General features: G+C 33.8%; 4 protein-coding genes across 10 annotated transcripts; 3 read left to right on the top strand and 1 right to left on the bottom strand.

The window, feature by feature from the left end:
• Positions 1-71: 71 nt before the first annotated feature.
• LOC107425181 (asparagine synthetase [glutamine-hydrolyzing] 2) lies at positions 72-7,598 on the top strand. Its single transcript, XM_016035131.4, has 14 exons — positions 72-344; positions 1,198-1,336; positions 1,644-1,739; positions 1,903-2,044; positions 3,070-3,165; positions 3,549-3,643; positions 4,283-4,444; positions 4,948-5,028; positions 5,115-5,336; positions 5,553-5,687; positions 6,259-6,339; positions 6,513-6,599; positions 6,738-6,845; positions 7,126-7,598. Exons 1-14 carry the CDS (start codon positions 265-267, stop codon positions 7,360-7,362), a joined length of 1,761 nt encoding a protein of 586 aa, XP_015890617.3. The 5' UTR covers positions 72-264; the 3' UTR covers positions 7,363-7,598.
• A 1,756-nt stretch (positions 7,599-9,354) lies between these two features.
• LOC107425194 (UDP-N-acetylglucosamine transporter ROCK1) lies at positions 9,355-13,047 on the top strand. The gene is made up of 7 exons (XM_016035151.4): positions 9,355-9,804; positions 10,475-10,523; positions 10,658-10,884; positions 11,380-11,578; positions 11,668-11,811; positions 12,339-12,413; positions 12,692-13,047. Exons 1-7 carry the CDS (start codon positions 9,677-9,679, stop codon positions 12,851-12,853), a joined length of 984 nt encoding a protein of 327 aa, XP_015890637.2. The 5' UTR covers positions 9,355-9,676; the 3' UTR covers positions 12,854-13,047.
• Positions 13,048-14,254: 1,207 nt separating this feature from the next.
• Positions 14,255-15,046, top strand: LOC107425195 (uncharacterized). The gene has a single exon (XM_016035152.4). It carries the CDS (start codon positions 14,270-14,272, stop codon positions 14,831-14,833), a length of 564 nt encoding a protein of 187 aa, XP_015890638.3. The 5' UTR covers positions 14,255-14,269; the 3' UTR covers positions 14,834-15,046.
• LOC107425175 (BTB/POZ domain-containing protein DOT3) lies at positions 15,018-19,488 on the bottom strand. 7 transcript variants are annotated; one of them, XM_048479083.2, is made up of 6 exons: positions 19,119-19,488; positions 18,946-19,015; positions 17,565-18,460; positions 17,202-17,472; positions 16,971-17,099; positions 15,018-16,016 (listed from the first exon to the last, which is right to left on the bottom strand). In XM_048479083.2, the coding sequence occupies exons 1-6, from the start codon at positions 19,304-19,306 to the stop codon at positions 15,642-15,644; spliced, it is 1,929 nt and encodes a 642-aa protein (XP_048335040.2). In that variant the 5' UTR covers positions 19,307-19,488; the 3' UTR covers positions 15,018-15,641. The 7 variants fall into 7 exon arrangements, with proteins under 7 accessions (XP_048335040.2, XP_048335041.2, XP_048335042.2 ...); XM_048479084.2 differs by having other exon boundaries at positions 19,125-19,487; XM_048479085.2 differs by having other exon boundaries at positions 15,018-16,007; positions 19,119-19,486.
• Positions 19,489-20,660: the final 1,172 nt, after the last annotated feature.

The following is a 20,660-nucleotide window of genomic DNA, read 5'->3' as shown; positions in this document are numbered from 1 at the left end:
AAGGAAAAAAAAAAACAAAAGGGAATCCACTTAGATTCTGGCAGAGAGTATAAATAAAGGTGTTGACCTTTTGAAAATAAATAAATAAGAAAGAAAAGTAGAGAGCGGAAGTGTGAGAAATCAACGGCCGTGCCGGTGATATAGGGGGTGGGTGGGGTTTTATATTAGAGAGTACAAAATCCACGCGAGAATCCTGAGCCTCAGTATTTTGTATTGGCGAAACCACTCCAGCCACGCTCATTCGGAGAAAAGCAGGAGGCCGCCATGTGTGGAATACTTGCTGTGCTTGGTTGCTTGGACAACTCTCATGCCAAGCGCTCGCGTATCATCGAATTATCTCGGAGGTGGATTTTCTTTCTTTTCATTTTATTTTATTTTATTTATTTTTCATATATATATATATATATACACAGGATGAACGTAGAATTATATATTAATGATTTTTTTTTTTTTTATAATCTTATTCTAAAATAGGGAATTATTTTAGCCATTGAAAATTGTTAATGCGTTTCATTTGAACCTTCATTCTCTGATATATTTATATGTTACTTTTTCATTTTCTCTGTCAGTATTAGAATGCTTCATTTGCTTGCAAAGTTACTTTGCTTGTTTCTCTTCATTTATATTTTTAGGATTTTTTTTTTTTTTTTCAATTTTCGGTTTTTACCGTTGCTCCTTTTCACTAAGCATTTTGGTTTTGCTTAAGTATTAGCAAAAGAAAGTTTCTATTTTTTTTTTTTTTCCCCAAAAAGTTATTTAGTGCTTATTGTTTGTTTTAGACCAAGAAAGACTGGGAAAATGAGGAAACACGCTAGGCTTATGTTATATTTTCTTAAAATCCGAATTTGGAAGGTGGAATGTAAATGTGCAAAGTTTTTAAACCATGAATTTTTGTCCCCTTAAATATGCAGTCTAAGTGATTAGTACCATTGGGTTTATTCGTTTAACCGTGTGTATAAGGGATATCTCTGATAAATTGTACACAATGTGGGTGATCTGGACGAAATTGCTTATGCATGCATTCATGGGTAAATTGGGTTCACTTTACTTATTTATTTATTTTTTTGGTTTAAATTTGGAATGCAAATTATGAAATCCTGAGAACGTTTAGAATTATGGTTGCTTTCTTGTGAGTGAATGAAATGCCTAACTCTACTATGTATTTTTAATAACTTAAAAATAACTTGTGAAGTGTAGGTTACGGCATAGAGGTCCTGATTGGAGTGGCTTGCACTGTCATGAGGATTGTTACCTTGCTCATCAACGATTAGCTATTGTAGATCCCACTTCAGGAGATCAACCACTTTACAATGAAGACAAGACAATTATCGTCACTGTACTCTTTCTCCCTTCCTCCTTCCCTTTTTCATTCTTCATGAATTTCCTCATTCTAAGATGTTGGAGACGTAAATTCAATATCTGGATTCCAACTGGTTCGACCACAAGTTGCTGTTGGACCTTGATAGGCTACAAGCTTAAGTTTATGCTCATTGTTGATAAACCTCTGCTCATTATTATGCATGTTTCTGATTCTCATTCTTACCAATTAGAGACAAAAAAAAAAAACTTACCATTTTCTTCATTTACTATGTAGCCGCTTGTCACTTAAGATCATGTCTGACAATTGGAGCTACTTTTTTTAGGTTAATGGTGAGATATATAACCATAAGCAATTGAGAGAAAAGCTGAAGTCGCATCAGTTCCGAACTGGCAGTGACTGTGAAGTGATTGCCCATCTCGTAAGTGGTTGGTACTTTGAAAGAATGGAATTTATGCTTAATGACTATCTTGGTAGTCTTGACAGTGGTTTCATTTTGGTTTTTGGTTCTTTTTTCTTTTTTCTTTGTGTGTGCATCTATTTTCAACTGTTATTATTCTGAATTTAGCATCTATACTTTCCAGTATGAAGAACATGGGGAAGATTTTGTCGACATGTTGGATGGCATGTTCTCCTTTGTACTTCTTGACACTCGCAACAAAAGTTTTATTGCAGCTCGGGATGCTATTGGCATTACCCCACTTTACATAGGCTGGGGTCTTGATGGTATGTACTACAATGTTGCCTAATTTGCACTAAGAGGAAGCTATTAGGTTTGCACATTCACTGACCAGAAGCTGTATGATTATCTGTCTGAAAGATGGATTTTGAGCTTCTAGTGATTGATGTACACACAGCTCTGTTTACTTCACTGAAGTGGATATGAGCTTGGTTCTTGCATTCTGGAACTTTTGTTGTTTTTATAACTGTAGTCTTCATTTTTCAGTGCCTCTTCTTTCTTTGCCCTGATCTACCAATTCTGAAAGTTTTATATTAAGGCTCATATGTTGTTAGTATTCAATGTTGATATTTTATTAGATTAATATTGTCATATGAACTGCAAAATGTCTGTACATCATAGTTGTTTTATTTTTTGGATCAAAATTGTCATATGAAGTGTAAAATGTTTGTACCGTCATAATTGGTAACTTAGATGCATGGGAGGCCTTCAGTATTGAGAATATATTCTACCATGTCAATGATATTTTCCATTATAAATGAGCACCTTTTTTGCTTTTCTTTTTTTTTTAATTTTTTTTTATTTCTTTATTTCTTTTTTTTTTTTTTTCCCCTCTCATTCTAAGGGGAATAATGCAAAAATTTGATAGGGTAAGTTCATTAGTCTTGGGTTTTAAGTGGGTCTATGTTGGAATGTAATATATTTTGACGAGAGGAAAGTTGTACAGCACTATATAACACCACAATGATCATACATTAAGGAGCTTCTTCTTGTATTTCTGAGATCTTAATTTGCTGTAACTATTTATAATATTAACCATTACCATATGTCCTTTCATTTCTGTTCACTTAGATTTAATGAATAAATGCTTGTATTGTTTCTTATGCATACTTTATTCTTGAGATCGTAATTTGCTCCAACTATTTCTAATGTTAGCCATTACCATATATCCTTTCATTTCCAATCCACCCAGATTTACTGAATAAATGTTTCTGTTGTTTCATACGCATACACATCTTGCACACTTACATCAGTTGAGAAGGAACTTTATAAAGTGTTTAATCTTTTGCAGGATCAACTTGGTTTGCCTCAGAAATGAAAGCCTTGAGTGATGACTGCGAGAGATTTATGTCTTTTCTTCCTGGGCATATATATTCTAGTAAGCAAGGTATGCATATATTAAGCTAGTGATATTCAACTTTTGGATTGATTAATTAAGAAAATGGTAAAAAATTTATAAGGATATGTACAATGAGCTTTCCTTGATGATCTTGTCCTTAGGAGGAAAATAATAAAAAAAACCAAATAAAATTCTATTCTTTGACTTGACAAACTCAAGAATTTACCAGAATTAGGTAAATTATTTTAGGTGGCTTGAAGATGTTTTTATTAGAAAGTTAACTTTGTACATTTTACAATACTACTTCAATTTTTTCTTCGTGCTCCTTTAGGTCTCTATTTTCCCAAAAAATAAAAAAGTAATCATTTTCATTTAATTTTAGATATTGCATTCTGCCTATTTATAATATTTATGAATTGATGTATTTACAGGAGCTCTGCGAAGGTGGTACAACCCACCATGGTATTTGGAGCAGATACCCTCAAATCCTTATGATCCAATAGTTTTGCGCAAGGCTTTTGAGAAGGCATGCTCTGCGCTTATGTTGTTTTTTGCTGTAGTCTTTTTATTGTTCTTATGGTTCCATTGATAGCACAATTAATTTAAAAAATGTTTCATTCTATTCTCTATTTGTCATTGAGAACTCTATTACTGACATTAATATACTTACATCAGAAGGTTTTTTTCTTATTCCCCAAAAAACTTCTTCTCTTGTATCTGGTCTATGTCTCCATAATGTTTGAAGGTCAGTGGTTCTGGAAAGACATGGTTGTTTGACCTTTGGTTGCCGTTTTCCCCTCTTTTTAAGCCTAAGTCCAAATTTGCAAATCTACTCATTGGGAACTGAGTGGAAGAACTTAGAGGGAAGGGAAACTTTGGGGTTTGTGGTTCTAATATGCCACCATTAATCTAAATATTGCTATCTAATATATGTTAATATTATCACAACAGAAAATATTGTAATTGTGTCCGGAGGGGTAAATGCCTCGTATATTAAATAGCTTAATAAGCATAATTATTTAACCCATAGAATTCAAACCAGTCAAGATATACTTGCTTGTCTATTAGTTGGATCACAAAATATAATGGTATCTTTTAATAAAGAATATTGTGGTAGTTGGAGAATAATTAAAACTTCATAAGTTCTTATCTCTGCTTATTGCAGGCTGTGGTGAAGAGACTTATGACAGATGTACCATTTGGTGTACTTTTGTCTGGAGGGTTGGACTCATCACTTGTTGCTGCTGTTGCTAACCGCCATTTGGCTAATACAGAAGCTGCTGTTCAGTGGGGATCTCAGTTGCACACTTTTTGCATTGGTTTGAAGGTCATATTACTTGTTAAATAGTCAAACATAGTGATTCTTCCCCTTTTGTTTTTGTTTTCCGTTTTTATCTTCTGTTCACCCTCTTGCACTACCGCTGCTTGGATACTTACTTGGTGGTTCCCACATCATGTTTTTTTAACTGTTGTACTTAGTAAAAAGTACTGTTTATGACATGTTTGATGCTAGAATGAAGAACCAAACTCCAGATTAGGACTTTAACAGATAATAAATTGGTATGCAGTGTAAAATTAAATTGATGCCATTGTCATCTAGTGACTATCTTTGACAAAGGGGTTGGGACTTGGTCATTGCTCATTACTGTATGACCTGGTAACCCTAAAAAATCCTGGTTGTCTAATGAGCAATGTTCATCTGACAAAAAAGAATGCTAAAACATGACTCTGTTGGACAGCTTTAAGCATAATTACTTGCAATTCAATGTCAGATTAATCTCTCCGGATACTATATTTTATTCATAATTGCATCTCATTTCTAATATTCAGGGTTCTCCAGATCTAAAAGCTGCCAGAGAGGTAGCAGATTATCTTGGAACTCGCCATCATGAGTTTAACTTCACTGTTCAGGTAAATGCATTTGTTATAAGGTTAAATGACTACCTATAAGCGCACCCTAAGTACTCTAGTAGATTTGAGTTTCTTTTGCCTTTCAGGAAGGTTTAGATGCGCTTGAGGAAGTCATTTATCATATTGAAACATATGACGTGACGACTATCAGAGCTAGCACTCCAATGTTTCTTATGTCTCGAAAAATTAAATCTTTGGGAGTGAAAATGGTTCTTTCTGGTGAAGGTTCAGATGAAATTTTCGGAGGCTACTTATATTTCCATAAGGCACCTAACAAGGAGGAGTTCCACCAAGAAACATGTCGGAAGGTATCCAGCCTGAGAAGTCTCTCTCTCGCCTACTGTGTGTCTGTCTCCTTCCATCTTCCCTCTCTCTTGTAGTGTTTTTTTATGTTTTATGATCATTGTCTACCTTCAACATTGTTGATTTTTTTTTCCCCCCCATGCTTTATCAATATACTATTTCAACTTTTATTCTTTATGGTTTTTTATTTTTATTTTTATTTTTTTTTTACAATTAAACAGATTAAAGCTCTTCATCTGTATGACTGTTTGAGGGCCAACAAATCAACTTCGGCTTGGGGGCTTGAGGCGCGTGTACCCTTTTTAGATAAAGAATTCATAAATATTGCCATGGGCATAGATCCAGAATGGAAAATGGTAATTACATTTCTTGTCTTTGGTTTCATAAAATATTCCTTAAAATTTTTTTACTGCTGAGCAGCTTCTCTTAAGCCTTGTTTTCTATCTGGATAGCGGTTGCTCTTGCACAGGAGTGCCTAACATTTATAACATGAAAATATGACCCCATAGGTTTTCCTAATACTAAATAATATAGTACATTTTATATTTTTAAAACACAATGCAGAGTTTTTTATATACTTACAAAGTTTGGTTTGCCATTCTTGTGCATTTTCATACTATTAGTATCTGATTGTTATATGTCAATGCTATCTTTGAATTTAGTTGAGAGAATTATCCTGCAATTTGGTGTTTGTTTCAATGTTGGTACATCATAAATGATGTAGAATATGGGTGGTCTCTCTGTCGGAATTGTTTAAATTATACATTAAAACCATTGTTATAAACATTTTGGGAGGTATTCTTGTTATCACTTATTATCTATCAATAAAGCGGAATGTACGAGTCCATCCTACATAATTATTTTAGTGTTTCTTGGCTGGCCTCCATGATTGTAATATAAAGCACTTGCATGCAATGATAACTACAGATCAGGCCTGATCTTGGAAGAATTGAGAAGTGGATCTTACGTAATGCGTTTGACGATGATCAGGAACCGTATTTGCCAAAGGTTTGTATCTTCTGCTTTTGCAACACGCTGAGTCATTGTGCTTACATTTTTTATTTTATTTTCCCTTGGAAGAGATTTTTCTTGGGGTATATCCTACTTGTATTCCCAGTCCGTGCTAGATTTTCATTCAGAGAAGAGTTTATGAACTTTTTGCTTGGTTTTGTTTTATATAGCACATATTGTACAGGCAGAAGGAACAATTCAGTGATGGTGTTGGGTACAGTTGGATTGACGGCTTGAAGGATTATGCAGATGGTCATGTATGCATCATATTTTAAAAATAAAAATAAAAATTTGTAGGCGCAAACTTTGTTTAGTAGCAGAAGTCAACAAACATCAATAGATGCTTTTTCCTTATTTATATGTGATTAATTTTAAAATTTTCCATAATTTAACAGGTTACAGATACAATGCTTATGCAAGCCAGATTTGTTTACCCTGAAAATACTCCTACCACCAAAGAAGCATACTACTACAGAACTATATTTGAGAAATTCTTTCCTAAGGTGGGTTTTGCACTTCTTATCTCCATTTATTCTTTTCTTCTGTTGGGAAAAAACTTTGCTAACTTGCATTTATCAGTCAATCTGGTTTCTATTTTGATGAAGTAGGAAGGTATATTTTTTGGAAAGATTTTGTTCCATGCTGTATTCAACTGGTAAAATTACACACCTTAAGCGAAAACATAAAATGTTACAATGTTTAAGATTAGTGAACTATTTGGAATAAAAATGGACCAATTTTTAATTAACATAGAACTGATTCAACCTTCCATTTCCGGAACAGAATGCTGCAAGATCAACAGTTCCTGGAGGTCCAAGTGTGGCATGTAGTACTGCTAAAGCTGTTGAATGGGATGCAGCATGGTCGAAAAATCTCGACCCATCCGGTCGTGCTGCAGTTGGAGTTCATGCAGCTGCATACAAAGAATCAGTGGATGATGCTAAAAATGGAGATCTGCATGATGCAGCTCCAAACAAATTACAAGAAGGGTTTGTTGAACAAGCTGCAACAGTTGTTTGATTGGGAGCAATACCACGGTTTCACAAAAACTTTTGTTGTCTTGTTTAGTTTGAAAGTAGGTTTGCTTTTTTAGTTTTGTTTTGGGTATGTTGTTGGGTAGTTAATTTTATGCAACAGTTCAATGTTCAAATCATTCCTTTACAGTCTTTGTAGATTGCTAATGGATATTTAAAGTTATTATAGTGTTAAATATATATATATATATATATATTTTGCTAAAATATTATGGTATTAAATATTTGTTCAACCATATATGATACAAAACTGTTATTACGTGGATGCATAAATATTTGTTCAACCATATATGATACAAAACTGTTATTACGTGGATGCATATCAAAATCGATATATATATATATATATTTTTTTTAAATTGATTTGATTGTATATACACGCAGACAGTCTGCATCATATAATATTATATATATATATATATATATATTTTTAAATTGATTTGATTGTATATGCACGCAGACAGTCGGCATCATATAATATATATATATATATATATATATGGAAAGCTGAACGCTCACTGCTGTTACAAATTTTCAAGTCCCTGAAGTTGCGAAAATGCCCATCAGCTTTTGCACGATTCTCGACCTCCCTATGCGACACCACAAAAATGCCGTAAAACTGAAAGGTCTATATAACTTGATATCTCATTATGCACCGTGTGGACCACCAAGTTATAGATTTTTTTCACTATATTTTATATATTATGCAGTTACAAAAAAATAAAAAATAAAAAAAATAGGAGACGTAAACGAATTCGAGTTGGGATATGTCCAAACAAGAAAAAGAAACTGTAAACGGATCCCACCATCCACTCGACTGAGTGGATGGGACCCCTATATGTCAATTCTTATTTTGTTGTTAAATTTTTATTTTTTGGAATCTCAATATTTTTTTGACTTTTTTTAATAATCAGGTAAAAGTGAATCGTTGGAATAGATAGCTGAATGTTTATGTTTTTGTTTTGTTGAAGGGATGGTGGGACCCCTATATGTCAATTCTCATTTTGTTGTTAAATTTTTATTTTTTGTAATCTCAATATTTTTTGACTTTTTTTTAATAATCAGGTAAAAGTGAATCATTGAAATAGATAGCTCAGTGTTTACGTTTATTTTTTTATTTTTTTATTTTTTTTTCAGAAAGCAATATTTTTTGCATGAATTTTTTTGGATTGGAAAGCTAAAAACCAAAGGAGTAAATATTATATGTTAGATATGTATACTATTTTTTTTTTTCCGACAAATTTTTTTTGAAATCGATAGTATAATTTTTTGGTACTTTAAATATATATTATAAGTTAACCCAAGCTAATAAAATTTCATTAAAGTAACATATTAATAAATTTTTTATATAACAAAAAATTAATAAAATAATATTTAACATTATTATATATTGGTCCACGTGCAACTCACCTTGCCCATTCCTAATATATATATAAATATATATATATATATATATATTGCGTAAAGAGGATGTTTTTGTTCATCCATATATTGTGCTAATTTTAACCCTTTTGTTTAATAATTTTTATTATATGTCCAAACTATATTCTAAATATTTGTGGGGAGGTTTATGCTTAAACTAGACCTATTGGATAATTTTTCGCCTAAAGATAGCCAATTTCAAAGTCCTGACATTGGACAGTATTCTGCATATAATTTTCTTTTAATCTTTAATTTTTTGTTATTTTAGTTTATGAAATGTGGGTCAACAAAATTTATGATCAAATATAGATATATATATATATATTTTTTTTTTTTTGGGTGAATAAATCATATATGGATATGTTTAGTCAGGTGTTATTATTATTATCATTATTATTTGCTATAGTCTGGTTAGTTGGTACAGTAAATAAATAAATAAATAAAAATTTAATAAAATGTTGCTGTTTTTTTTTTTTTTTTTCGGTGGGTTGACAAAGATATTTGTTTACCTGGATCGAATTTCTTCCACCAACTTACCACGGCAGTTTGTGTCTTGTTCAAGGTGGTGGTGAACGCAAATAGTGAAAAAAACGGCGTCGTTAGGAGAACCGAACTTTCCAAGACCGTTTTCTTCAAAACGACGGCGTGTTCTAAAGGCCGCCGTCCTTGAAGAAAGCCACGACCAGAAGCAAAGGAATATTCTCCGAGTTCAGAGGCTTGGAAATCGAACTGTTCATTTCCCTGAAATCAGAGAAACTGAGAAACAGAGAAAAAAAGAAAAAAAAAAAAAAAAAAAACAAAGATAAGGAAAATAAAGAAAAGAAACAATAACATCATCAAAATTACAAGAAAACCCCATTTGAATATCTCGGAGCGAAATGCCGGCTGCCGAACCCAAAGGCCGCGTACCCAGCTCGTCGAATATGAACGCAAGGGTCTGGTTCTACTCCTTTTTGCTCTCTCTGCAATACGGAGCTCAGCCTCTGATCTCTAAGCGCTGCATCAGGTGCTTTACTTTCGCTCATTTTCTGCTGCTTCCAACACCATGATCCACTGGGGGGGGAAAAAAAAAATCTATTCGCTATTTTACGTCTTATTAGTCCGATTTTTCATTTTTTATATCTGGGTTTTTTTTTTTAAAAAAAAATTCTTATGTTTGGGGCATTTTCGAGTTGAATTGTGAAGCAGGGAATTGAAAATTTGAATGCCATCGAAATCGTGCTGGTTATTTTTTAGTATAAAGGAAGGACGCGTAACATTGATTTTGAATATGAAAACTATATGACTCTAATGGGTTTTGATGGAAAATAATTAAGAGTGACTAGGAATAATTGAATATTTTGTTGCTGGCCTAGACAATGACCTTTTAGATTACCCACCACATGTTTATGCTCATTTTGTACTGAATTTTTCTTTTGGCTATTATTTGGTTTTCCTGTTGGGAATTCATATAATAAAAATTTAGTCCTATTTGAGAAGAAAGAATGATGAAATGGATTTGCTCTGCATCCAAAACCTTATTCTGTCTCATTTGAAGCTTTTAGTTATTTCTTGCTTCCTATATATCAGGGCAAGCTTTTATGCTTTCTATGTGTATATTGTTCTGAAAGGCTACTCGAGGTGGCATGATCTCATAATGTTTCATGTCATTAACTCGTTGTAAATTATCTTTCCAGACGAGAAGTTATTGTGACTTCATCTGTTCTCACATGCGAGATAGCAAAGGTAACCTATATATATCTACATATATATTGTATAAAGTTTCTGTTGTTTTTTGTTTATTGTTGGCTCTGAACATGTTTAAATTTTCCGCTTGCTATTCTTGCTGATTGAATCTGCTCCTTTTATATACTTTTTAGGTTGTATTCGCCATCATTTTCATGGCAAAAGAAGGTACTTTGAAGAAATTATACAAGGAGTGGACTTTGGTTGGTGCATTGACTGCATCAGGACTTCCTGCAGCTATATATGCATTGCAGAACAGTTTGCTGCAGATTTCTTACAAAAATCTTGATTCACTCACGTTTTCAATGCTGAACCAGACAAAAATATTTTTTACTGCCCTATTTACATACTTGCTACTGAGGTATGTTCCAAAATGTCGCCATTGTCAAACTAATCTGTACTTATGGGCGCTTGTTAATATTACATAATCTGTTTTCTAGAAGCTGGAAACTTTGCAAATCTTTTAGTTTGTCTTACTTAGCCTTAGACTTGGCCCTTAGCAGCTTAATATCTTCTTTTTTTTTTTCTTTTTTTTTTTTTTTCTTTTTGGGGGGGTTAAATCCCCTTAGCAGCTTAATAACTGTTTTATTTTATTTTATTTTTGGTTAAATCTTAGAAGTTTAATATCTGTTATCATGTTGACTCTGAAGCATGTATTACTATAAGCTAGTGACTTGTTTGATTTGAGGTAGTCTCTACATCCAAAAGTCATCCCCGTAAACGTATCAGCAACCGTCAAAACTGATGCAAAAACACCTTCTTGCAAATTGGATCTTTTATTAGAAACTTAATGTGAAACACCTTCTTTGTACATTGGCTAATGCCAAATTTGTCACATTTAATGTGGTTTGTATAGGCAGAAGCAATCAATTCAACAAATTGGGGCCCTGTTTTTGTTGATCACTGCAGCTGTTCTTCTTAGTATTGGTGAAGGCTCCAGTAAAGGTTCTAGTGCGGCTAATGCCGATCAAATTTTGTTTTATGGGATTATTCCTGTCTTGGTTGCATCTGTACTCTCAGGTCTGGCATCCTCTTTGTGTCAATGGGCTTCACAGGTTAGTGAAACATTTTGATTTCTCTGGTCTGAAGGAATTATTACATAATCTTCTCACTCAGCATATCTTTATTATCACCTTGTGTACAGGTCAAGAAACATTCATCATACTTAATGACTGTAGAAATGTCTCTTGTTGGAAGTTTTTGCTTATTGGTTAGTACCTATAAGTCTCCAGATGGTGAGGCCATCAGACAAAATGGATTTTTTCATGCCTGGACTCCACTAACTTTGGTAATGTTTTAATATTTTCCTCTAGAGGAAATGCTGACGGTGCATATGAATTTGAATATTATTGATTGCTTATGACTTTATAGCACCCTTTCTTGACAATCATCAACTTCAACTTGGTTTGGAGGACTAATGAAATTTTAGTTAAGTTTTTATTATTTTTCTCTCCTGCTCAGACATTTAAATGATATTCCAATTCAATGTAGAAGTTTTCATTTCCATCTTTTAATAGAAGTTGGGAGTTCAGCACACCTTATGGTATAGATGATAAATTCAAGAATGGCGCCTAACCGGCAGATTGGAGTTTAAGACTCCTTTGAGTAGCATTTTTTAATATCCACCTTTTCTTCTTTTTTCTTTTTTCCCTTTTCTATTTTTTTCCCAAATACAAAAAAAAAAAAAATTAAAAAAAAATGTAAAACATAATAAATGCATTTATATTTTTGAAGAACATGTAATGGTTCCTTGTTATTTTGCATGCCCACAATGCAACTCAACTTACAAAAGTTTTAAACTTTTTCTTGTCTCAGATCCCGGTTATATCGAATGCCCTTGGTGGAATTCTTGTTGGCCTAGTTACAAGCTATGCTGGTGGTGTTAGAAAGGCAAGTTCCCTAAGATATAAGATAAATAGCAGTGGTCAGATGTTGTCATAATCAAATTAGCTTCATTAATATTGTTTCAGATATTGAATGCTAGAATCAAAAGAAGATATAAAGTCCTTGACGTTTTGAATTGTTGAATTACTCACACTCTTATAGCATGTTTATTATTTAGAAATCTTAAAATCATATGATTTAGCCCTGACTGGTAAATAATACTTAAATTTTATCTGCTGAGTATTAATCTCAATATCTCAATGCTTTGTCTAATTTGATTGCAGGGTTTCGTCATTGTTTCTGCACTTCTTGTTACGGCCTTGCTGCAATTCGTTTTTGAAGGTAAACCGCCTTCACTTTATTGTCTTGTGGCTCTTCCACTCGTCCTCACCAGCGTTACAATATACCAGAAATATCCATACCAAGTTAAAAAGAAGAAAATGTAAGCCTAACCTTCGTAACATTCAGGGGTTTTACTCACTGATCCTGATTGATTAAAATTCCATTTGGTTCAACATTTTGCAATATTCCATAGTTCTACTCACTGCCTTCTGCAAGCAGGCATTCCATACTTTATTTTGACCCGTCCATATACGTGTAGTTGGGGTTATCAATCAATATTACCGCTTTGGGCAGTCAACTATCTTCTAGACACCTTTCAAATTTTCCTTTAGTTTTGTTTTAAAAATGCAATATATGTGTGTGCGTTACTTATAAGTTTGCAAAGATACCATGGCCTTGTCTTCCTTATGCCCTATGCACTGATATAAAAGCTTGGAATTTAATTTAGTAGTACAGGTAAAATGCTTACAATATGCAAGTCATACAAATATAAGACTTTGGTTGAGTGCTGTGGCTTTGTGTGGAATAAATCAAATATACCAACAACCAAAAAGAAGAAGCTTTTGTACTATTATCTTTTCTATATATGTTTGATAAAGCTTCACTTGATCATATAACTTTCCATGAAGTTGGCAAACCAAAAATTTGTTTGAGACTTTCTTTGGTGCTAATTGAATTGATAGCCCATAGACAAAGCTCTGATTTAATTACTCATCACTGATTATGAATAGCTAGATTTTACGCGGAGAATGGTATTTTTATGGGGGTAAAATTATAATCTATAAGAATCAGAAAGTTAAGCTACCAAGGCAAAATCCGAACCTTGAAAATGGACGAACAGAAAAAGGGAACAATTTTTCTGCCTCATTCATCAAACTCCTGAGTTTAGTTGGAAGTCATCTAAGAAGGAACCATACTTGTTAAGTATGTGTATGTAGAATAGAACAAATGACAAAAATAATAATAATAATAATAATAAAAATAAAAGAAATTGAAACCGAAAACTTTTCTGCCCGGTGATAACGCTAGTTGAATGGATAATATAAAATATGAAAAAAGTTTGAAAAACACAATTATTTTTTTAAAATGACTACATTTTAACTGGATCGAGAATGAACAACTTTAAGCCATCTCAACTGCCACATCTAAAACTTAGAACTTTATAAATTCATATAAAAAAGTTTTTTTTTTTTTGTTTTTTTTTTTGGGTCTTTGCATGAAAACTTTTATCACTTTATAACTCATAGAGAACTATATTAACTGTGGACATACTTCATAGCAAACTTCATTCTTCATTTGTGGGGGGAAAAAAAAAAAATCAAACTTTTTAATTTGGATTTTTTTTTTTCAACGACAAAGGATTCAAAGACGAATGCAAAAATAAAATAAAATAAAATAAAATTGACACACTATATTATAAATTATTGGGTCTGGGTCGGGTCGGCCCATTTAATCTCGTTTCGTTGTGAAAAGCAGGGCTAGAAAAGCTCCTCCGGCTCGGTTTGTACAGGTTTTGCTTCATGGTTCACACCTTAAGGAGAAACCCAGAAACGAAAACAGAGAGAGAGAGAGAGAGAGAGAGAGAGAGAACCATGGGAAGCAGATTGGGAAGTAGAGTAGTCTACTTCGCAAACATACCCATCAAACTTTTGATGCCTACCAGCTTCACCAACATCACAGAAATCGCTCTCAAGACCATCCCTTCAGCTTCCAAGATCGAAATCAAGCGCGTCCTTGAGTCTCTCTATGGCTTCGAGGTCGAAAAGGTTCGAACCCTTAACATGGACGGAAAGAAGAAGAAGCGGGGTGGGTTGTTGATTGCCAAACCCGACTACAAGAAAGCATATGTCACCCTCAAGAACCCGCTTTCAATCTCGCCGGACCTTTACCCGATCCGAATCATCGAGGAGGACAAGCGGCAGATGAATAAGCAGCCCAAGTCCAGCATGGTCGAGGAAGGTGAAGTGAAAAGGCATTGGCTTGATGGGAAGGAGTCTCAGAGGTTTAAGCCTGAGAAGGGTTCAGGGAATCGCGCCGAGAGTGGGGCTAAGTTCCCTTGGAGCAGCATGAGGCCCGCTAGATAATTTTTAGAAATATTTAGAAATGGGTTTTTCTTTTATTTTCTTTTATTTTTTTCCTTGTTTTTGTTACTCATTTTGGAGATTTTAAAGTTAAATTTTTGTTGGTTGACAACTGCGAAAATGGTGGTCTGGTATCAACTCTTTTAGAATAGTAAAAATGCTTGAAATAAGGCAAAAGTTGAAGAAGTTTGCTTCTTCTTCTTCTTCTTTTTTTTTTTTTTTTTTTTTTTTTTTTCGGTTTCTCTCAGAATTTTGCCATTTTTGATAGCATTATCTCAACATGGATGGATACCTTATGTTTGTGTTAGTGACTCCAGAAGATTGAAGAAAATATTTTGCTTGCTTTAAAATCAATGTAATTGCAGGTACTGGGTACTCCTTTTGAAGAATAGACTGTAATGATAATTCTTCGGTAGTACATCCTTCATGTTGATTTAACTTTTTTTTTGTCTGTGTTTCCATGTGGTATATCCAGTGCTATATAGTATAGGTTTGTAACTTTGCCAAAAAGGTAGAAGAATAAAAATAGATTTTTGGCTTGTAGAAAAACATGCGGTCAACTTGATGTTGTAGAATACACTGCAGATATCGAAGAAAAGACATCGTCTACTTAGTATATTGGTTGAACAAAACCAGACAATCATTTTTGGCACATGGTGTATAAGAAACTAGCCAAACTTTGGTGGGAGACAGAGATTTTAATGGTGTGTAAGAAACTAGCCAAACTTTGGCGGGAGACGGAGATTTTGCTCTTGAAGGCCTAAGGCTAGAGTTGGCATTTATGCTGCTGGATGTTTCATGTTAAGAAGATTTAGGATATGGATTGCCTTTGTCTGAAGTGGATTCTGGAGGGATTACTTCTTTGTTGTTCTTCACCACCAGTTTCATCTTTGTCAGGTTTTGTATGAAAAGATTTCTTGATCCTTCTCCAACCAATACTCCAACCTGATGTGTGTTTATTCTTGTTACTTAGTTTTTCATAGTCTTGTAGCAGCTCAACGTAGTCGTTTTGTAGTTCAATCATCTTCATCTTTACACTTTCGAGTTCTGCTTTGAGAGTCTTGATTTCCATGTCTGTAGATGAATGGTTTCCCTCTTGTTCAGAGTTATTTCCACTTGGTGCTGCCTCCTTCTCTTGCATTGCTGCCCTCATCTTTACTTGTTCTGAAAACAGGACCTGCGAATGCTACATGGTTGTTAGTTTTGTATAATATGTCAAGTGTATCTTTTTGAACAACAAGTTATAAGTAAGACAGGGCATATTGGAAATTTTGCAGCCTGTTGTCCAATATACGACACATTTTAGTGATATGTAGGATACATTAGAAGAAGATTTATCAGAAAATTGTCTTTTATACAGAGTGTAGACTTATTGTAAACTACATTAGTTACACAGTTACACACCCATTTATAGGAATAATTTTATCATCCGACTCCGAAGCTTGGCTGAATAGTCTTTTTGATGTATTTTCTTATGGATGATATACTTGGAACTAAGATGGCCCTTTTTTAAGATTGAACTGTTTATTCTGATTATGATTGCCTCGTTGGTTTTGACATTTGTTTGATACCAAATAAGCACAAATAATCATTTAGTGGTGCCAAAGCCGCTGACTTTTGGGCTGGTTTCAATAGAAAAGTCTTGGTTTCAACTTTTGGTGGTGATTTTTAGTTTAATATCAGTGAACCTGCAAATCATCTGTAATAGAGGTAGACTTTTAAATATTTCTCTATATTGCCCATCTACCCCTTTACCACCTGAACTGCCACTCAAGGGTAACTTAGAAGATTTATTTTATTATGTTTATAAACTTGGTCCATGGGATGGAAATTTAATTAATTATATTAATTCTTGAACATATATTCGGCCAATACCTAGATCCTTTAATATTCTGTTCGACTTTTCTCTCAGTGCACTTGTATATTGTTGTTCATGTTAGATGCATTATTTTCTTGTTACAGATGTTAATGAACGAAATAGTTTGGCCTAAATGTCCCTATAATGTTAAAAAAAAAAATTATTGACATTATTTGTCATGTATCTGTAGCAAATAACTCAACATGTGTGAATGTATAATGCTATAAAAATAAAACACGTGGGCTGTAGCTATGTTGGTATGGGATTCGTAAAAAACTTTACCTGGACAATAGTTCTGAGTGGCAAACGATCATTTTGTGCAGCATGGGTGCATGCATCAAGTGATAGTTTCTCACAGTTCATTGTTTTGCATAGCCTTCTCCGTTCATGCTCGGGTAGTGAAGGATGAGTCTAGAAAGGAGATCTTGTTTTAGGTTTTAAAAATTGCTTTATCAAACACAACGAAATGGAAGAGAATATAAGAGGAAAGGAGAAACTTGTAGTGAGAAGAACCTTGAGGTAGATGTCAATGGCTCTGTAAAGACCGTCATCACATATTCTAGCATTTTCTGGCAATAATTCGGCTAAAACTTGAAACTTGGTGACTGAAAGATTTGGGTCTTGTGCAACCTCTGCCAAGCAGTTGTCTAAGAGCTTGCTGACATTGCTTTTTCCTGTTTTATGTTGCTGTTGCTGTTCATGCATCAAAAAGTATTCTACAATCCTTTGCAGCACATCTATGTCATGCATTGTGCATTCTTCAGGGGAGCTGATCCAGTCATTGCTGATGATTAGCAAGATTTTAACAGCAAAATTCCATTGGGATATCAAGCCAAGTCAAACAAGTAATAAATTTGGAGAAGGTAGAGTACTCACTTCGAAAGTTTTCCTTGGTCTGCAATTTTGTATCTTGGAAACAGAAGATCATTCACGTTAGCATGCTCCAACATCATCCCTGCTCTTTTTTCGAGCTCTGAAATTAAAGCCGGTGATGCAGAACACATCATGGCTGCCCGTAGCATCTTCAGCAAGAACTTACAAGAAACAGCTTCATGTTGAGGTGGAAGCAGACTAACTAGGCTTTCAATGATTGCTTTTTGCTCCTTGCTATGTCCAATACCTACATCTTCTTTCCTTTTGCTTAGAATACTGAACTGCAAATCTTTCTTCACATGTCCATACCCTCTTAGTCCTTCCATCTCCACATCCATGCCTGGCAACCATCTCTCCGCATAGTGCATGATGCATTTACCTATGATTTCTGGTCTTGTACCTTTCGCCCTTAGTGTTGTTATAATCCTCATAAAATGATCAATACGAAGAGTAGTCACTTCATCAGACCACCAGCCTTCTTCATTGACTGAATCTTCAGTTATGGTATCTCTGGAAGCCTTCCAAGCAATAGAGTCGCAGCATCTTCTGACAATTTGGAGATTCTCAGCCCAAGGAGACAGAGTTTCACAAGCTCTGAGTACAGTAATGGTGTCTTTCCATGAAGAGAAGACAACAAACGTGAGAAAGGCTTCAGTCTTGGAAATAAGATTGCCATCTTCAAGTTCTTCGGTCATTTCCAGATATTCTGATGCACATCTTAGTGGAGCTACATTCTGGGGGTTTAAGTCTATTGGGAGACCATAACAGAATTTTAGTATGATTTCAAAGGTTTCTGATCCACCTGGGAAATTTTCGAGCTTGATGTCAGAGCTGAAATCTGATTTTGAGGGCTGTAGTTCCAATCGACTCAAATAGCCACATTTTGATACAAATGGATACTGTTTCAGGAAAGAAATCAAAGTAGGGAAATACTACCATTAGGTCATCTTACATGGGTATTTATACCAATTTACATATCTAATTATACATATGACAAGGACCAAATTTGATAAACGCCAAATACAACTTAAGATTTTGGTCCTCTTCTGCTTTTCTTTTGGCTGGAAGACTATGATACCTAGCATGTGAGTTTATCTGACCTCTGATACAACATCAAAGAGGTAATATGAAATCTAACGTGAGGTGGTGTATATATATATATATATATATATGATTTATAGAATTCAATATTCTCTGAAAAGTTATAAAATTTAATACCACAAAAGAAAAAAGAAGCTATAAATTTTTCCATACCACCTTTTTATGGGGAAAATTCCTTGTAAGCCTATTTTTGACACTCTTGTGAGAAAGAAAAGTAATTTCAAGAGTTTTGTAGTTCTTATCATTAAATATTGAAAGTTTGTGACCTTTCGTTTTCAATTACCTTATGAACACTGAAACTGACTTCCTGAATTTGAATTGTAAAGTCTGTTGGGATTTGAGAAGAGATAAACCTGAAGCAGAAGAAAGAGGAGAAGCTGAGAAGTTCAAAAAACAGATAGGAGGAAAATATGCATAAAAATAACTCTAATGCTAATAGCTTGGCCTGGCTAGTACTTGTACCAGGAGTGCTCTTTCCTTTCAAAGCCATCAGCTACGGCGATAAACTTGGTGGGTATGAGTGTGACAATACTCTGAGGGTGAACAACTTGATCATGGCTGCTATGGAAACGATCTGTTCCGGAAGGGCTTTCAGGCCGAGTTTGAGACTTTTCCATGGAAACGGATACTCTGGCTTCAGTCATGTTATGACTGTGAGTAAGACACAATTTCAGTTTTGTTGAATAATGCAAGTGCCATATAACAAGAGCTGGGGCTTGGTGGAAATAAATGTATGAGAGGTGAGTTTGTGGATCGTGTTAGAATTGCTATTGCAAGGGGTTGGTTGATTTTAGCATTTATTATTGTTCTCTGTAAGGATCAAACCGTGTCACACACACACACACACACATATATATATAGAGGAAAAGGTTACAGTGCGGACTGTTTGCATGCGAATCCGCACCAAAACCGACATTTTGAAAAAAAAAAAAAAAAAGCATTGGCTTTGCTGTATTTGTATAACATCAAAGTCTACGTTTTTTTTTTTTTAAATATCAACTTTGATGTGGATCCGCATACAAATGGTCCGTATCGTAGTTTTATCCTATCTATATATATATATATATATATATATATATTGTACTTATGTATAAATATGTAAAACGTAATTTGATAGGGATTGTAGAGAGTAAGGAAGAGAATGCTGTCTATGATATATACATATACATGCACAATATTATTTCTGTATGTGTCCATTATCAACCACGTAAATGAGAATAAAATCAATGGCTGGTTGAACGGCCATGAACGCATGTCTGAAGACCCCTATATTTATGTCTTTCTGAGACGTGAAGTAACATGTCGATTTCTAATATCCAGAGAATGTTCGCCAATTTAATCTTAGTCATGCTTTAATTTTATCATTAATACCGCATATTTGATGTCCATGGCAATTCACAATTCACATTTCAATTCTGTCATTGTTTTGCAATGTTTTTAAGACTAGTCAATGTCAATTAAGCGGGAAAAAATTGTGCATTTAATTAATGACATAATAATATTAATATTCAACCAGAAATAATGCACAGAATTTAATAATTAAATGGTATACAAGTGGTTTGTCAAAATATGCATAAAAGCTTGCAAAATATGCTTCAGAGTATTTCCGAACCACTTGGTTAGGTGAAAGCCCTAAATGGCGTTGTGTTTTAATTTCAAAAGACATCATGCACTGGTTTCTTCCATTAATAAAATTATAGTTAACAATTTGTATTGGTGGGTTGTATTTGTATCTATTTGTTTTAATAGAATGCTGAAAAACAATATCCCTTTATTTTACCTATTTACCTATTTAGTAAGCAAAATATATGAGATTACATGTATAATTTATTTATTAAATGGGCAAATTCTATCGTGTCAACCTATTTATACGAAACTAACTAATTTATACAAAATTGATACCATTGCATAAAATTGATTTGTTAAAATTAATTAATTCAAATAATATAAATACAATGTAATCATTAATAAATTTATGGGTTAAAAATATTTATTTAA

This window comes from Ziziphus jujuba, chromosome 7 (genome assembly GCF_031755915.1).
Source record: "Ziziphus jujuba cultivar Dongzao chromosome 7, ASM3175591v1".
Classification (NCBI taxonomy): domain Eukaryota; kingdom Viridiplantae; phylum Streptophyta; class Magnoliopsida; order Rosales; family Rhamnaceae; genus Ziziphus; species Ziziphus jujuba.
Note: the sequence above shows the minus strand (reverse complement) of the source record. Positions and strands in the feature narration are given on the sequence as shown.

Bases quoted from the DNA above. Each gene is read 5' to 3' on its own strand.
- LOC107425181 (XM_016035131.4), top strand. From the start codon at position 265: ATGTGTGGAATACTTGCTGTGCTTGGTTGCTTGGACAACTCTCATGCC. The intron at 5,029-5,114 runs GTAAATGCATTT...TTTGCCTTTCAG, and splicing joins AGTTTAACTTCACTGTTCAG to GAAGGTTTAGATGCGCTTGA. The intron at 5,688-6,258 runs GTAATTACATTT...TGATAACTACAG, and splicing joins TAGATCCAGAATGGAAAATG to ATCAGGCCTGATCTTGGAAG.
- LOC107425195 (XM_016035152.4), top strand. From the start codon at position 14,270: ATGGTTCACACCTTAAGGAGAAACCCAGAAACGAAAACAGAGAGAGAG.
- LOC107425175 (XM_048479083.2), bottom strand. From the start codon at position 19,306: ATGACTGAAGCCAGAGTATCCGTTTCCATGGAAAAGTCTCAAACTCGG. The intron at 17,473-17,564 runs GTGAGTACTCTA...GCTAATCATCAG, and splicing joins GACCAAGGAAAACTTTCGAA to CAATGACTGGATCAGCTCCC. The intron at 16,017-16,970 runs GTAAAGTTTTTT...ACAACCATGTAG, and splicing joins CACTCAGAACTATTGTCCAG to CATTCGCAGGTCCTGTTTTC.
- LOC107425194 (XM_016035151.4), top strand. From the start codon at position 9,677: ATGCCGGCTGCCGAACCCAAAGGCCGCGTACCCAGCTCGTCGAATATG. The intron at 10,524-10,657 runs GTAACCTATATA...TATACTTTTTAG, and splicing joins TCACATGCGAGATAGCAAAG to GTTGTATTCGCCATCATTTT. The intron at 10,885-11,379 runs GTATGTTCCAAA...TGGTTTGTATAG, and splicing joins TTTACATACTTGCTACTGAG to GCAGAAGCAATCAATTCAAC.